Consider the following 18,443-nt stretch of genomic DNA (forward strand, 5'->3'; position numbering starts at 1 on the left):
TCTCTGGTGCTCATTCAGAAATGTGTCCCCCAGAGGCTGCCCAACGCCCTCTAAAATGGATAAGAAAGCTGCTTTGCTATCCACAGGCCTTGATCAGTCCCACAAAGAGGAGGAAAAGAGGAAAGAGAGAGATATCCCTTGGTGTTTGCGCCTGCTTCTCTTTCAAATGGAATTAATGGTGGTTTAATGGGGTATGAAAGGATGTTTTACTGGAAACAATGAGGAACAATTGTCTAGCTCACGTTTCATTTCCACAGGTCATTATTGCATTAAGAAGTAAATCGACCAAGTCCGGTAAATAACAGTCTGTGTTTTGCCCAGAGCTTCAAACCAACAATCTTAGCAGTCACCAACTAATATTCTTTGTCAGTTTTAACCCTTGCAGGGATCTGCTGGGGGCGAAACAATTATAGTCTTCACCCCACCCTAGCAGGTAAGCATTATTCATTTTTATTTCTCATCCCTTCTTCCCGCAAACCCCACGAGGCTGGGTTTTTGCATTGTTGTTTTGTTTATTAGCCAACCTAGCCAACTGTGTGTCTGGTGGCCTTGAAAAACAACACGTATTTTAGCGACTGCTGCAGGCGTCTTTAAACAGGCTGCTTCCCCTGCAAAATTAATTGTTGCAAAACGCAGCGCTTCCCCTGTAAAGCTCTGCAAACTAACGCTCAGCAGTTTGGTGGGATTATAGATATGCCTCTGAGATGTAAGGGAAATAATATAGTTATACTTGCAGGATGAAATTCACATTTCTTTTCTTTATTATTTTTTTTTTTTTTAATTGCACGAACACAGGCATCTAGTCTCCTTAAAGGTAACAGCCGTCACGCCTAGAGAGGCTGTACGACGACGACGTCGGCTGCTGTCCTCAGCTCTGTCCCTGACTCACTTCTCCACCTTCCTCTGATTCTCTTGAAGCCTTCTGGGTTGACTAGCAATATCAGCAGCTTCTTCCAGAAGTACCCAAAAAAGTCTCTGGATGGCACCTAACAGTAATAAACCTCAGCTACTGACTCAGATCTGTGGGCATCACTGAAGTAGAAATGATAAATAAGAGTGAAACAGTGTCTCGGGAGAAAAGGTATGATGTCTGAGCTGCTGAGCTTTGAGGAGAGGTCCAGGATAAGGAACCTGCCTCAGTTTTGGTTCCCTGGTGCTGTAAACTCTGCTCAGACCCTGTACACCATTTTCCATGGGACTAACCTCTACACCTACGCATTGCACAACCTTTCAAGAGCATTAGCATTCCACAAGAACAGGCAGACTGGCTGAGAGGGATCAAGCGCATGGCTTGGGAGAGAATCTCTCTGCACTAATTACCTTCCTGTTAGTCACTCTTTGTCTTCATCAGCAGTATTTAGAAAGTCCTAATTACCAGACCTTCCCACTACAACACCCTGGCCTTTGGACCCATAAATCACTGTCAGAACTCAAAGGTTCTTGCAGACCACTGAGCAACCTTACCAGATTTTGAAAACAGGTCCAGAAAGGGCCTTCTGAAGTTATTTGGTCCAACCCCCCACTTCCCCCCCCCCCCCCAGGGAAAGATCATCTCTATCTGGATCATCTATTGTATAACTTCCACAGGACTCCACAACCCACTCAGGCAAACTGTTCCAGTGTTTTGCTGTCTTTGTTTTAACATTTCCTCCCCCACGTCTAAAATTATCTTTCATGACATTTCAGCCCATTATTTCTCATTCTGTAGACTTGGGGAGCAATTTATGTCTTTCTACTCCACAGGACTCTTCCACATTTTTGAAGGCAGTTCTTAAATCTCTCCTCCGTCTCTTCTCCTCAAGACTGAGGCACCCACCTTTGCCAACCATTCTTCCTACCTTCTGTTCTACAGATGCCTCATGAATCCTTTCACCTTTAACTGACAGGCTTCTACATTAATCCATAGGCGATGTGTGCCTCAGTTACTCAGGTTTCATGGACCACCACCGCTTTATAAATCACAACTTAAGAACCACTACTCTGAAACGTAGCCGCATCATGTCAATGATACAAAAGCTTATTCTCGGGTCATAGACAACATTTATATACAGAGAAAGGTAGAGAGGTGGATATCAAATGCAGAACTAGACTTCAAAATGAAGGTGATGTGGTGTTTTGGGGGCGCTGAGCTATTTTTTAGCTCGCAGGGAAACAAACGGGCTCTCCAAGAATTCACGAACTTTAAAAATGGTGTCTTTTTTCCTAAATAGCTCCTTAAACACAGGATTTTAGTTTTGAAAATGGCAAACCTGGTGTTTTATCCTCAGAGGTTAAGGCTAAAAGGAGAAGCCAAGAATTTCTGACAGCAATTGTAGGCATAAACTATTTGCTGGCATGTCTTCCAAAACGATTGCTATCCTAAGGGCCAAAGTTATCTCCCACAGTCAGGGACCTGACTTTGCAACCACTTTTTCCAAATTTCATTATCACTAATACATACGTACAAGTATTTTACATTTTATGCAGCTGAACATGGCCGCATGCCTCTTTAAAAGTACCTGAAGAATTTAGAAAAGAAGTAGAAAGGGTGGTACAAAAAGCTAAACTCCATCTACAGAGATGAACGTTCAAAATGGATGGGTTTACCCAAAGTTAGAATCATAGAATCATAGAATCATAGAATCATAGAATCAGTGAGGTTGGAAGGGACCTTTAAGATCATCAAGTCCAACCATTAACCTACCCTGATAAAAACACCACCACTCCTAAACCATGTCCCTAAGCAGCTCATCTACCCTTTTCTTAAACACCTCCAGGGATGGTGAATCCACCACCTCTCTGGGCAGCTTATTCCAATGTTTAATAACCCTTTCAGTGAAAAAATGCTTCCTAATATCCAATCTAAACCTGCCCTGACATAACTTGAACCCATTTCCTCTTGTCCTATCACTTGTCGCCAGGGAGAAGAGGTCAGCTCCCATCTCTCTAAAACCTCCTTTCAGGTAGTTGTAGAGGGTGATAAGGTCTCCCCTCAGCCTCCTCTTCTCCAGGCTAAACAACCCCAGATCCCTCAGTCGTTCCTCATAAGGTTTGTCCTCCAGACCCTTCACCAGCTTTGTAGCCCTTCTCTGGACACGCTCCAACACCTCAATGTCCTTCTTGTAGTGAGGGGCCCAAAACTGAACACAGTACTTGAGGTGAGGCCTCACCAGTGCCGAGGATCCAAGTTCTTTGCATTCATCATGAGAAATGCGCTTGATGGCCTCCATGAGAATAAGAAGATAAAGTTTGATAGGCTTATACATTTGCACATGTAGAGATATATATATGTATATAAATATGCATTTCTCTATACTGATCACATAGACAATGAAGAATGCCATTCCTCTTACGTCCTAGCTTCAGAATTAAGGAAATAACATCCCTGAAAAAGGAAAATAGCTATTTATCAGAGGCTGAGATACAGATGAGATTGGGGGAAAGCAATTTATAGTATTTCAAAACAAAAATGTCATATGGCCAGATCGGCCCAAATGCTGACCCAGTTTGCTCCTTCCCGATCTCCAACTCTGGCTTATTCTCCATGATTTATGAAAACACATTACGCAGAGGGGTGTTTTGCCTTGGTAGAGCTATCCCCTGAGGCACAGTCTCATGGTGGCATCCAGCTGAACTGTGGGCCTTCTTTCCCAGCGGGTGGATTCTCTGCCCAAGGATGTCCCTCACTCTGTCGTGCTGCCCTCGATGAGCAGAGCTGATCCTTTAATTCAGCAGGTTCAGCCCTCTCACACCTGATGAGCCATCACATAGGTATCAAAGATAGAAAAATAACTTATTTTCCCTTTGGCTTACTTTAAAACTTGTTCTCCCATGAACATCAAAAAAATCCTCCCAACTTTGTTCTTGACTTCGGTCTCAACTTAATTAAGGTCTGCCAAAATCTGTACCAGGGATCCGTTTTCAGGAAAATTAAGTAAAAGTTAGGGGCATTTTCTGACCATATTAGCTTTGTTTTTTATAAAACAATAACTTTGTAACAGCTCTTTTAATCTCCTCCATTGCCATTTTCAACCCATTTTGCATGGGCCATTTATTGCAGAAAAAGCAAATTTCTATCTGAGAACAAAAAAATAAAAAAGCTTCAGAGGAAAACAATAAATGTTTCAGGCCAATATTGCATCTGTTTCATTCCTTGCAAATCTACCAAACCTGCATTCTCTTCTCAAACATCTTTAATTACTACACATGATTATGCATAGCAGGTGTAGCTAATCATAGTCCCTGGAATATTAAATATATGTGGTGCAACATTTTCACACAGCTTTAACGCTAGATTATAGCGGCAGCCTGTGTGTCAAGATGATACTTTTCCTCAATTATTATTTGCAATTTTATTCAATAATAAAAATTACCAGAAGAAAGAAGATTGCCCCAAAAAATCCTTGATCCACATCCCTGGGAATTTTGGGCTGTTTACATCTAGATCTGACATTTTATCTTATTTTTCAGGAAACCTAGAAAACCTCTGCATATTCAGATATGATATTTAGCCTCAACACCACACCATCTTTCAGAGAGTTTTTGTAATTAGCAGTTGACAAAATCGAGTGTTTAAATGTCTGTGCAAGATGCTTCAGATAAGCAGTTACATATGAAATACCTACACTTTTATGATCTAGAAAGCGTACTGATTACCTCCGGAGACCAAGCAAGGCATTTTACTGCTTTAGATTTGTCTAGATTGACAACAATATAGGAAAATGTAGTCTCAATTATCTGTCGGTCAGATAAAAAGATCAATTGTCCACAACACACTAATCTTCTCTCCAACAGATTCCCACTAAAGCTGACTCTTTTTTTTTTTTTTTTTTTTTTTTAATAAAGCACTTCTTCAGCATTTTAAATGCTAATAATAATAAAAAAAAGGGGGGGGGGGATTTTTTTTTTGTTTAAAACCACACTCAGAATGTTAGTGTTCAATAAAGTTCCAAAAAATGCTCCAGGCATGTTTTTTAATAACAAAGTAGCATGTAAAATACATTTTTGGCTGATTCTAGTTAATGCAACCATACTTTTCAACCTGTTTAAGCAAGGTGGGGTGCTTTTAGATTAAGAGTCTGGCTGTCAGGGTTTTGGAAGGATATGCATTAATTCAATGTCTGACCTTGGGCAAGTCACAAATTCTATCGTCTGTCTGGGAAGCTACTGTCAAAATATATGCCTATCCCACAAGGGTATTACAGACCTAAATTTTACTAATGCTTCTACTGTATCCAGAGAACTTTCAAGGAGGTGTCAGGTTTGTGTAAGGTAGAAAATAAATGCAGTTATGCACAATAAATACAAGGAGAATGTACTAAGAACTGGAAGAAAATGTTGCACAATAGCTAAATCCTACAGCCCAGAACTTCTTTATCCTTCAGTACATCAGAATTACTCCATGGAGTCAAAGTAAGCAGAACAGGGATTCCACCAGTTGCACTATCATAAAATAGGATACACAAAGAAATTGCTTTCACGCAAACCTAAGGATCTTTCGGCATCTCTTCAGAAACCAACATGGAAGTCATACTGGGAACACTGAATTATGATTAACAATTACATGAGACACAAAAAGGTTATTCTTCTGACCAAATCTGAAACCATGCTAAAGGGGAAGAATAAAAACAGGAAGGACTCACTTTTGGATTTGCTAGCAGACACAGAGACGTGATCATCCCACTCTACTCAGTGCTTTTCAGGCTGTACCTGGAGTACCGTGTCCAGCTCTGGTACCCACAGTTCAAGAAAGATGCGGACAGACTGGAGAAGGTCCAAAGGAGGGCCACAAAGAGCATCAAAGGGCTGGAGAACTTGCCCGGTGTGACTGAAGGAGTTAGGTCTTTTCTGCCCGGAGAAGAGGAGGCTCAGGGGACCTCATGACTGTATTCCAGTATTTAAAGGGAGGCTGCAAAGAGGACGAGGGCTCTCTCTTCGCTATGAGTCACATGGAGAAGACAAGTCGCAAAGGCTACAATTTGCGCTATGAGAGGTCTTATGCTGCTATAAGAAATGTTTTTTTTTGTACATTGAGAACAATCTTTCACTGGAGCAACGTCCCCAGGGATGTGGTAGAGTCTCCATCACTGGAGGTTTTCAAGATGTGACTGGACAGTGTGCTAGATAATCTCATCTATGCTCCCTTTCCAAGAATGTTTGGACCAGATGACCTTTCAAGGTCCTTTACAAGCTAGGCTGTTCTATGATTCCATGATTCTATGATTATTCAGCCAAAATTGCTTTAAAAAATGCCCACAATCTGTCGGCCAGCAAGAAGAAAATATGTGTGTTTGTAGGCTCTAGATTAAAATGTAGAATCATAGAATGGTTTAGGTTGGAAGACACCTTAAAGCTCACCTAGTTCCAACCCCCTTGTCATCGACAAGGGCACCTCCCACCAGCCCAGGTTGCTCCAAGCCCCATCCAGCCTGGCCTTGAACACCACCAGGGATGGGGCTTCCAGAACTTCTCTGGGCAATTTGTTCCAGTGTTACTTGAAATGCTTGGGTTCATCCCTCAGACATCCATGTATCAGCCCACCTCACTCTTGCCCTTAAGGTGCAAATCTCTGTTTGTTCACCACTGTGAACAAATTTGGTGAATTTATTCACCAATGTTCTACTGGAGGCAATGGAAGTGGGGTCAGATGTATCTTCTACCAAGCTTTGGTCCTCAGCTACCTTTCCACCAAGGGAAGAAAATGATTTTCAGTGTCTCTGGGAGTTGGCTATCGTTGGGTTACAGATGTTGTCATGAGGCAGTACGATAACAGAGTCTTATAATTATTGCAGACAGCCAGCAAATGCTTGAAACTTTAACTACAGGATGATGGCTGTATCAGCAATCTTTCATGGAACAGGGGTCTTAATCTGGACACAGAAATCCGTAGAGTGCACGAACTGTTCACCTCTCCTTCATTCTTCAGCTAGACACACTCGTGTTTATAGCTAATTCTGCTGTACAGCTTGTGGTGCTGGTATTTCCTGTATCGTGGTAGAATTTAGTGCTCCAGGCCTGGCCCCAAGCTCTTTTGTAAGAGGTTTAGTATAGAGATGAGTTTTGGGAGAAAAACAGTTTGTCATCCAAAAATGGCAGCTCAAAGAGATTAAAATAATTACAAATTCATGTTAAACTCATTAAATTGTTTTGGATAATTTGAAAAATGATACTGTGAAAGTTCCTCATAAATGATTCAGGGGCAAGGGGTGTTGGAAAACATTTCATTCTAAACTTTTTGCAGTGTTATATTTAAAAGAAAAAAAAAGAGAAAAAAGTACTCTTGATTAAAAAATAATTATGCTTTGTTTGACTCAAACCCACTTTTATTGTTGCTCCTTTTTCTTTTAGTTGAAATAATAATAACAAAAATCTTAGATCTATTCCTCTTTGGGGTTTCTGAGTTTGTTTTGTTTTTTTTTTTGTTCTGAATTCTGTGGTTTATCCAGAAAACTAAAACTTCAGTTTTACGTGAACAACTCTGCTTCTACAGAAAGCCACAATACAAAGAGCTGGTCTATGACCCAAAGATCGAACACGGGAGGTAAAAGATCAGGCACACGGGAAGACAAAAAAAACCAAACGAGTGGGAACATTATTAAATATACATCGCATGGCTTCCTCCTGCCCAGCTGCAGTGAGCAGGACTCAGGAAGTCAAGCGGTTCCTCCTTGCCTATCGCATACGTGCACACATATATATACAAAAATAATATATTACATATATCCTATATTGATTGCGTCTTCAATAAAAGACATCGGATGAATTCAGCAACATTAATATCGTACTGAATGATCCACTGTGCCCCAGTTATGGCTCTGACAGCCTCTTCCCTCTGGTATTCTTCTGGGACAACATCTTCTTGGTTTTTGAGTCACTGAAGTACATTGAGTGTTTTGGTTTGCTGCCCCTGGACTAACCAGAATATGTAGAAATGGCTAAGGGACAATAACCTCAAGCTGATTGTCCAAGCTGGAAGCTTAAAGGGCATATATATGTGCATCTGGATGAAGGTGCAATTCAGAGGATGTGGAAAGCCACAGCTTTTGAGTCTCAAAGAAACTTGTAACCCTGAACTGTGGAAGTGGCAAGGATGTTGATTAGCTACCTGAAAAGACTATCATCTCCTGTTTCTGTGCTTAGTCAGGCGAGCAGAGCCCTAACCGCTGCGTTGCAGCGCTCTGTTGAAGCTACTGGAGGTGGTCAGAATTACCCAGGTCTCACAGGGTACCGGGTGGATGTGCAGATGAGAGGATCAGCGGGTTGGTCTTATCTACCCATATAACTTAAGTACCAAATGCTCACCTGGATTCAGGGCAGGTAGAACTCCAAGGGCCAAATTCTACTTAACAGCATCATAGTGCCACCCTCGTCACTGGCCTTGAAGCCTTGCCTTGCCAAGGGGGAATCTGGCCCCACAGAAGGTCTGTGGGAGCAGGAAAGGCCAGCATTTTCACCTCTGTCCAGCGTGGGAGCCTGTATTGCGCTGTGCAAAATGCTCAGTGCTGCAACTTCCAAGAGGGAGAAGGAGGGAGGAGAGAGGGGAAGAAGACGACCACAAATTCACCTTAGCATCAAGCTGCGCCTTTCCAAATGTCAACCTCAAGAGGAAAGGAACTGCAGGTCAGAACGAGGAATTAAGCACACAATCGCAAAGGGGGAGGGGGGAAGGGGAAATAATCCCCATTCATATCTGGGCAGCAAGAAGAAAACACAGCAATTTTGTTATAGCCTCAGAGGCAGGCAGCATTTACCATATGCTGTCGCCTCCATTACATGAGGAGATAAACCCTGTGGAGCACAGGTTGCGCTGTCAGTGCGCTTTAGATGGTGGGGACTGCTGGCACGCGTACCGCCGTGTGCCAGGGCGTGCTAGAAAACGGTGCGAATCTAAGTAAAATCCAGGTTTCTGTATGTAAAAGTACGCGCGCATCGACGTGCAGGTGCTAAGTGGTAACACCGATCAGGTATTAGCTCTGGCATGCGATTCGTAATCAGAGTAGAGTAAAAAACGGTGCGTTTGCATCCAGACAACACATTAATCAGCCCTGTAAGCAGCCAGTCAGAGCGGGAACCGTAGAGGAAAAGCCTTTACTGGATACACATTAGATATTTTGTTTAAAGATTAAAGTTCTTCTCGTGTTTAATCAGTTTTAGAGTGGGATGGAAAACAGGATTAATTACAGTCCCTTCCGTCGGTCTCCCATACCGCCGGAGTCACAAATGATGCGCCTCTTCAGCAAAATGGCCGCCAGGAGCAGCAGGCGCAGGAAATGCTAATTGTAATTAAAGAATTTATTTGGAATCAGAGAGCAGAGTTTTAATCAGGATGAGAACGGAGCCTTGCTGTGTGAACCTTCAGAAAGTGGTTACCGAGCAGAATGGGCCTTTTTAAACCGGAGAGAGGGGTCTTTAAACTTCTGGAGTGGGTTTTCAGCTTGATTATCTCCTCAGTGGGGTATGGATGAAAATCCTCACTGGGCCAATTATTGTTATTATTTTGCACTTCCGTAGCACTTACATGGCATGTCTTACTTAATGCTCTCCGAGTCTTGTGGTGTGCCCCTCACGACAAGAAAGACACTGAGGTGTTGGAGCGTGTCCAAAGAAGGGCAGCGAAGCTGCTGAGGGGTCTGGAGCACAAGTCTTCTGAGGAGCAGCTGAGGGAACTGGGGGTGTTCAGCCTGGAGAAGAGGAGGCTGAGGGGAGACCTTATCGCTCTCCACAACTCCCTGCAAGGAGGGTGTAGCGAAGGGGGGAGTCAGTCTCTTCTCCCAAGTAAAAAGCAATAGGACAAGAGCAAATGGCCTCAAGTTGTGCCAGGGAAGGTTTAGGATGGAAATTATAAAAAATTCCTTCATTGAAAGGATTATCAAATGTTGGAACAGGCTGCCCAGGGAAGTGGTGGAGTCACCATCCCTGGAGATATTTAAAAGATGTGTAGATGTGGTGCTGAGGGACATGGTTTGGTGGTAACTTGGCATTGCTAAGTTAACAGTTAGACTTGATGATCTTAAAACTCTCTTCCAACTATAATGATCCTATGATTCTATGACATACCTGCAAAGGGCAAGTATGTTCTGGTCTGGTCTTAAAATGAATGAATTAAACCCTAAAGGGGCTAAAGATACCAGGTGACGTGATTCTGCAAGAAGGCAGAGAGGTACTGGTGGACACAGAACTGTGCAGTGACACCTCCCAGACTTCTACGCTGTAATTCATTACCTCCATCATGATCCTGGAAAGGCATCACACAGTCTGGGACCACCACCATCTCGACCTCAGGGGTGGACCTCGATGAAAGCCTGGGGTAAACTCACACTGCATGGCTGAAATGTATGCATGACTTTGCAAGCACTCCAGATAGCACAGGTACTTACCCGCTTGCAAGTAGAACTGTGTCCATTCAAATTCTGACTTTGGGAAAACAGAAACAGGTGGTTCTAGGTCCAGGACACCTCCATCCAAATCCTTGAAAAGGGCCTTCCTTGAGCCTTTGCATCTCTTTTCAGGGAACATAGTGTCTTCAGAGGTCTGTACACTGACAGGTAGGAGAGGCAATGTTATTATGAAGAAGAGAGCAAAGTAAAAACATTGCGCTGTTGCTTGTAATTTGTTGAAACTGGCAACAACTGCACATACACGCAACATCTTGATATTTACTAGGTGAACTCACGTGCCCAAGAAAAGAAAAAAATAGAAAATAAGTGAAAAACGAATGAAACCTAAGTATTTCAGTCAAAGTTTGGCATATTTTTCAAATAAATTCTGTAACAATATTTATGTTTTGGCATGTTTGTAACCAAACTGCCAAAAATCCAAACCAACATCCTCTGTCTCCGAATATTAGTTGGATTTGGACAGAGAAAATAATCTTTTTTCCAGTATTTCTTCTAGCCCCAAATGTCGTTCTCTCTGGGGTTTGTTTAGGCCAGTGTAGACCGTCATGGTCCTCAGAGCCAGCTATAAAGTTGTAGCTTGAATATCCCTGGTTCTCTCGGATCTCCTGATTTGAGGAACTGCAGTGAATCAACCATCAATATCCATATGCCATTAATTTTTGACCTATGGCTGATGAAGTCTGCAGTGGTTATCGCACCAAGTGACCAGGAATATCTCTGTTGCAGTGCTTATATCATAGAATCATAGATTGGTTTAGGTTGGAAGGGACCTTTAAAAGCCATCTAGTCCAACTCCCCTGCAATGAGCAGGGACATCTCCAACCAGACCACGTTGCTCAGAGCCCCATACCACCTGGCCTGGAATGTTTTGGTTTGTTTTCTTTTCTTTTCTTTCATACCCAGGTGTTTGGAACTGCATCTGAAAAGATTATTGTCCTAATTTGTGTTCTAATAAAAAACTTGAGTTTAGAGATTCAGTGTCATTTTAGTGGATTTGATGGGCTTAAAGTGACGTGTACATAGATCTCACCTCAAAGCTGTGCCTGAGACAGGGTTTCATCACTCAGTCACACATATCTAGGAGTAAGTGATTACTCAACCAGTACTGTTTCCCACACAATGAATAGCTATTTCTGTCTTTCTAATGACAGTCTCAGGTCCTAAGAATAGAATTAGATCATACTTGAGAACAATACTAATAAGATAAGAGAGTTTCAGAGCATTAGACCAAAGTTGAACAAAGCTCTTTTTGGACGGCACGATAATGTATCTCGGCAAACTACATCTGATTTTCAAATAAGTTTATCAAATTTTACCATCACAGGAGGAAATTGTAAGTGTAGTGGCTTGAAACAGCCAGAAAAACCGATATGAATTTCTCTGTGCATCATTAAAGACTGGCTTCCACAGAGAGAGGTATCTGCAGCAGGACAGGTTTGTTGGAGGCGAATTCACCTCATCTGAGACGTATATAGGAGAGTTGAGAAAAATAATTTCCTAGACAGGGGTCTCTATTGACTACAGAATGAGTTTAGTGTCTTCTTTATATTGCGTGCCTAATTTTTGGATCATTAAAGTGTAGCGAGCTGAATCGCATTCGGAGGGTCGTAAGTGCTTTTAATTGCATTTTGACTAAAGGTTTACCACAGCTTAAAGGAACTACCCAACCGGTTGTAGCACTCCTATTACAAAACACAATGAGTTACAATGACGTGCAATCAAGCGAAGTCCATGGAAAAATCTACAGATTGTTACACGGATACACATTAAGTCTTGAAGAAAACTTAGAATTTCTTGGGCTTAGGTTGGAAAAACCCAATCATTGACATTTTGAATGAGGCAAACAGATACAGGCAGAGTTTTACAGCAAGGGCAGAGAAACAAAGGGGTCAATGCCCTCAATTAACACAGGTCAAAAGAAGTGGAGAAGAAAGACAGCTCCTCTGATGCTGACAGCTAATTCAATTCTTGAACATCTCTCAGAAGATCCAGCATTTCAGCTGGTTAGGTCTACCAGTGGGACAAGCAAAGTACTTCATGGTCCTGCCATATTCCCTGATGTTTCTATTTCCTCTCTTGCTCTAAGGCAGCACTCACCTTCTCTTGACAGGACATATCCATCAAGATATCCCTTCAGGACACTGAAGCAGAACAATGCAGCCACAGCCTGGATCAAGCTCAGCGGTTGCAAAGGTGGATTAAATAAATGCATGCAGATAACGCAGGAGGAGCACTGAGAGATGTAATCTCCCTCAGAGCTTTACCAGACTACTAAGAAAGCATTCAGTAACCCGTGTGTATTCATCATGTTTGAAAATCAGCAGCTCTTGCAGCAGACTGCGTATTCGGCAGCTCGCGAGTAGCATAATATTGTGGGATGGATACCGGAGTGAAACATAATGGGAGCTGACAAGCTGGACAGGTCTCAGAAATCTACAGCCAAACTAACGCCCAGAGCAAAAAGCAAAAATGTAGAATAAAATAAAAATTCTGGCAGAAGGCTGGAGGGGCTCTAAACATAGCTGTGTGGGACACCTCCAATTATTTTTGACTGGCAAGTGGAGTCCGTGCTGGATTTTTCTTTGCTACTTCAAGGCTTTCCTGACATAGCCCCTGTACTGTGTTCACGGGTTGTAATAAATAAATAGGCACGCGGTTTCCATTGGATGGGGTATGTCTAAACCGCTGCAACCAGCAATGACTTACGGATACAGACGAAGCTCTGCCCTCCCTCCTCCGTGTTCCTCCACGCAGATGATATTCTCCCTGGGCAGGAGCAGTTCTGGCAATCATTTGACAACTCACAGCCTGCCTGGTACTGATCAACATTTCTGATGTGATCTCGCAGGCAAAAATCAAGCTCCGCTTCCCCAACCAAAAGGATATTCCCTGTCTCGGGGTTTTTTGCTGGAGGTGCTGACATTTTCTGAAGCCTGAGGCTGAGAAGCCAGAGATGCTCAGGACGGAGTTTTAAGAAATGGGATACGTGAAGCTTGCTTTGCTACACAAATGTCAGTAAAAGGGGAAATCCAAAAGGATCAGTCTGGAGATGCACCTTGATGGAATCTGAACTTCAAATTTTAAAAAAATTGCCCAAAACTAAGGTTGTGTTTTTTTTTTTTTTAATTTTCTTGTTTGTTTGTTTTTTTTTTCTGGATTCAAGTTTTTATGCACATGTTTATTTGATGTCTGAGCTTGTTAATTTTTGCCAGACAGGAGCAGGGACAGAGACAAAGCACGGGACTGCTCTGCAGCTAGACATCCAGTCTAAACCAATTGCTCAGACTCTTTGTAAGACAATACAAAAAGACAGCTGATACAAACAGAGGTGAGGATAGTCCCAAAACTATAGGTGCGCTTTTTTTTTTTTTTTTTTTTTCACAAATCATTGAAAAAGATAGTTCAAAATGAAGCATATTACCTTGTTGGGTTAAAGTAGAACTTGTCCTTCTCATTGACAAGTAGCATCCTTGATCTCTCCGCTGTGATAAGAGGCATGATGCCTAAATGGTCAACATTTGACATGATGCAGACATCCCTGTCTTCACTGTAGCAGCTCTTTGTAAAACCAGTAAAGGTGACTTCTGCCAGGGATGAAGAGAAAATCAAGTGAGGAAAAGTGGTTAGAGGAGTGCCAGAACTAGAGAGGGAAAGGCTCTGCTCTATGACATTTTCCATGTTAAATTGCCCCCATATATATATATGTACAAAAATAACTTTTAAATCAGACTAATTGCATTGATCATAGATCTTCGGTTGGCTTTAAAATATTCCACGGCCAAGTTATACCTTAAGTTGACACAAACCAAGTCATGCCCACAGGAAATGGAATCAAAGGATCTAGTGAGAAAGAAACAAAAGCAAGAGCGATTGATAACTTTTCATCTGAATTGGTTAGAACCATTTTAATGACAACCTTCCTTGGATGGTTTATCGACTTGCCAGATGTTAATGTAAGATGAGCTGGCTCTGGTGAGATGTGCTGGGCTCCGGCACTGAACTCTTGTGCAGCCACAAAATCCATGCTTTGCCACAGATATTCTGTGAGACCCTGGGCAAGTCTATTTGTCTTTCTCTGTCTCCCTTATTCTTCAGTAAAAAGGGGTTAATATCTTTTCTTACAAAAGTAGGTAGCAGTGAGGGCTAAAGACATTAAAAATTGTGAAGTATTTAGATCCCACCACGGGAACCAGCTATCTAGGTTCTGCTATACGCAAATATTACTCTGGGGACTGTAAAATTAGTTTGAACCAAAGACGAGGGATATATAACTGACTTTTATCCCTCTTGTACAATCCCCTATAACAATAAAAGCCATAACTGTTTCTGTGCAGCTGTAGTCATTATGTTCCACACAAATTCTATACAAAGTGTGCTATTCACTTCTCAAACTTAGTATGTTTATTTAGCTAGCGGTAGCTGTAGATCAGAGAGATGAATCAAGTGGAAAAATAGATAGCACAGAAGGCGGGCGTGTTTGAGGTAAAACACATACATTAGCACATGACATAATTATATGGCAATAGAGTCAGGAAGTGAAAAGTACCAAATAATTTTTTTTTTTTTTAATTGAACTCTATCGAACTGAAGCAGAATTCTGTTATTAATTCCACTGAGGCTCAGATTTCCCCACCACGTTCATTTGTGGGTGTGGAAGGCTGCAACTTCAATTGGAAAAATGTAACAAGTGAAGCAAAGCAGCGACAGGATAGTCTGGCCAGCGGACACGGTAGACCAACCTTTCAGCTTCATGTGTCCCAGAACTTTTGGACAATGCCCAGTTTTGTGCCATGGGTTATCTGGCCTTTGGCTGGGAACAGTGGTGAACGTAGGCCATAAAATCCCAACACGACCTCTTAGAGGGTAGTATGGTGGTCGATCCTGGGCTGTTGGATCAGCTGACTGAGGTTTGATCCTGTCTCTGATGCAGTCAAAAGCTGAGCTTGTGGCAACAATGACGGAGTTTCTAACTTCTATGAATCTTTTCCCCGTGTGGCATTGCTTGGCGTAGAGGCAGTACACTACTGGCATGAGACCCACCGTGTTGTCCACCAGCACCACATTGTCCACGATGACACTGCTTCCAAGGTGGAACATGACACCATAGTCGTAATTCTTATAGGACAGAAAACCTGTGATTCTAGTGCAGGTCTGAAATCCATCTCCCCGGTACAGATGAATACCATGGAGACTTGAATGGGCCACGTTTTCACCGCAATACTCTCCATCTAGCAAACAGTCTTGGCCCCTGATGTGGAAGCCAATTCGCTCAGATCCTGCCACAGCATTGCCGCAGAGGGAGACCCCAATGGCAAGGTTCACCTTGATGCCAGCAACCCAGTTTAAGAAGCCTTCTGGCTGCCTGCTCAGAATAACAAGGTTCCTGATAAGAGAATGGTTTTGCCCTTCCAAATCGATGCCAGGTCCGACCGTGTTGAACACCACGTTATCATGCAACAAGATCCAGTTACTCATCACTGCTTTAATGCCAACTCCGCAGCTACCATTAATGCTGGATGACACCACCGAGGACACTTGGGATATATTCCTGAATTCAATGGCAGAAAGCTGAGGAGGCCCAAAGTTCAAAAATTCAGTATTTAAGAGCTGAAGGACACCTGCAAAGAGATAACTATAGTGAAATAAAAGCTTATCAATTTATGTAAGAACTGGTAAGAATGACCTGTTTAAACAGCACTTGGGCATACCGTGGCAGGCACTCTTTGTCAGCGTATTGCCAGCAATAGTTCTTTGTTCATAAAAATATAAATAAAGTTATAGTAAAAGCCAGCAAACCACAGAACAGCCCCTCCTCAAATATGTTCCGTTATTTATGAAATATTACTAGGAATCATGTTTTACACTTGTCGCCCGGTTACAGTTTGCTCAGAATTCACACGTGCGAATGGATACATCTGTTGTTAGACAGTCCTTTCTTGGGCTGAGCTGGTCTGGTGGATGAGGACAGGTGAATCCCAACTACCTTCAAACTCTGTCCCACTTGAGTCTGTAAAACGTCCCACCAGCATCCTCCCAGCGCAGGCCACATCAGATTTGATCTGTACGTTGCGTGTTAGGAGTCCGACCTCTGCAGCCAAAGGGATGCGTCTGCCGTCTTCTGTGTCATGGGAACGCCCTGGGGAGTTTCAAGAGAGAAAATGTGATAAGTGTCCATCATACCTATAAAGCAGTGCTTTGAGGGACATAAAGCCTGACAGCTTATGCACAGCTTCTCTGCAGAATCTGCACTGACATTCAGGTGTGTTTTTTCCTCCAGCACAATCTACGTGCATCAACACAAAAAGAGAAAGGCCACCTGCCCATCAAATATTCGCCATGCGCTTATATTTTACCAACATATTTCATTTTTAGAAGAAGAAGGTGCTAAATCTTTTCCCCGCGGCGCACAGATGCCAAATCAATGAAGAGGTTCACACTTCATTTTTTCTAAGCTACGTGTGCTGGGGTTATTCTTCAGTACACTGCAGAGCTGATCTTCATGAATTCTCGTCAGGATCAGACCAATGACAATGCTAAAAAACCAATTTGCTACGGAATCTTGGTTGCTGGTGCTTTCTAAAACAAAGCCTTTCAAAACGAGACTTTTGAGAGAGTTTATGCAGGTGTCTAGCTTGGAATTCATCTCAGCTGACTTGAAGTATGGACAGATATGATTTGGTTATCCAAACTGTTTTTATGTACAATGGAGAGCAATAGGCAATTCTCAAGTGCAATTTTTTATCTATTTTATACATCTGCTTTAGGGGGACATGAAATACAATCGAGCAGTATGTGGTTTTCTGCTTTGATTATCAAGGGAGCTGAGAGTGACTAGCTCATGTGTGAATATTTACTGTAGATATCTACATTTGCCCAGGTGAATGCCAGTAATCTTACTTCTCCCATCAGTCCTTTTTTTTTTTTTTTCCCATCTATATCTAATGACTGCTGCACTACTCAATGTGTATGTAATCATTTCATCTCAGGATGCGCTTACTATATCTACATTAACAAAGAAAATAGGTTAAGAAACACTCTCTGGCAAGACTGACTGGCAGGTTTCTTCCTTCCCTCGCAAAAAAAAAAAAAAAGAAAAAGAAAGGCCATGCATAAACAACTGTAAATGGGGTCTAGACGTGCTATCCTTTACACTGCACTTTTTTTAAAAAAATGCAATTGTCATACAAAACTGTGCCATGGGGGCTACTATCAATTAACACTATGGATAATTGCAGAACAGGGCTCAGTTCCAAGCGAAGCTGTGTTTACTAGCATGGCTACAGCCATTTAAAACACACAATGTTTCCGAACCTTTTTATCCTTCGTACTAGCTGCTGGGCCTACTAGCTTGAATAAAGATTAAATTAAAAAAAAGTATTGCTATCCACAGGAAAAAACCCTGGTTTTGCAGCTTCAGAATTTGACCTGTTAATAACAAGACTTTTATTTTTGTTAAGTATATGGTAATAAATTTACTTTATAGGCTGAAGTAAAATTAAATAAATTATCAACAGTGCATCTCTTTCCAGTTAAATACAGATCCCATGTAATCTACACAGGATATAGAGCTATATACAGATTTTATGTTTATTTACATACAAATACATCAGTTTCATGCCATGGAGTTGATAAAATTTTGCACTTGCAACTCCATGAGTCTAATTATTTTGCAATTTGAACAAAAGGATTTTTTTAAATTTTTCAGGTTTTGGAAAACCGCAGAAATTGTGGAAATGGCCTAAAAAAACCTGCATTTCGTTTTTTCCTTTAAAATTCCAGTTACTTTCTCTCTCTGTTAACCAGTTCTATTTAAAAAATGTGAAATACCAGGAAGTTTTCCAAAAGTGTTCAGCACTGAATTAATTCTGTTCCCCGAAATCCGTGTTAGAAGCAGCTATTCTGTGCAATTTTGAACGTTGCATTTTCAATATGAAAACAGTAAGAAAAAAGCATATGGAAAAAGAACTGAAGATAGCTCAGCGAAGTAGAATTGATCTTGGTGAGATCTGAAATGGAACGCCAATTCTTCAGAAGAAAATCCTCTCCAATGGAAAGACATATTCCTTA

At 41.9% G+C, this 18,443-nt stretch overlaps 1 protein-coding gene across 1 annotated transcript in view; it reads right to left on the reverse strand.

Annotated features, from left to right (window-relative positions):
* The window catches only part of PKHD1 (PKHD1 ciliary IPT domain containing fibrocystin/polyductin), a gene marked incomplete at both ends in the record, with an annotated part of 274,861 nt that overhangs the window by 69,763 nt on the left and 186,655 nt on the right, over positions 1-18,443 (reverse strand). The window contains 4 exons of the mRNA XM_082481732.1: positions 10,346-10,516; positions 13,798-13,960; positions 15,116-15,994; positions 16,360-16,512. Of these exons, the coding sequence (XP_082337858.1) occupies positions 10,346-10,516; positions 13,798-13,960; positions 15,116-15,994; positions 16,360-16,512 (1,366 nt within the window). The remainder of the gene's footprint in view (positions 1-10,345; positions 10,517-13,797; positions 13,961-15,115; positions 15,995-16,359; positions 16,513-18,443) is intronic.

Source organism: Vanellus vanellus, assembly GCF_965231255.1.
Source record: "Vanellus vanellus genome assembly, chromosome: 3".
Lineage (NCBI taxonomy): Eukaryota > Metazoa > Chordata > Aves > Charadriiformes > Charadriidae > Vanellus > Vanellus vanellus.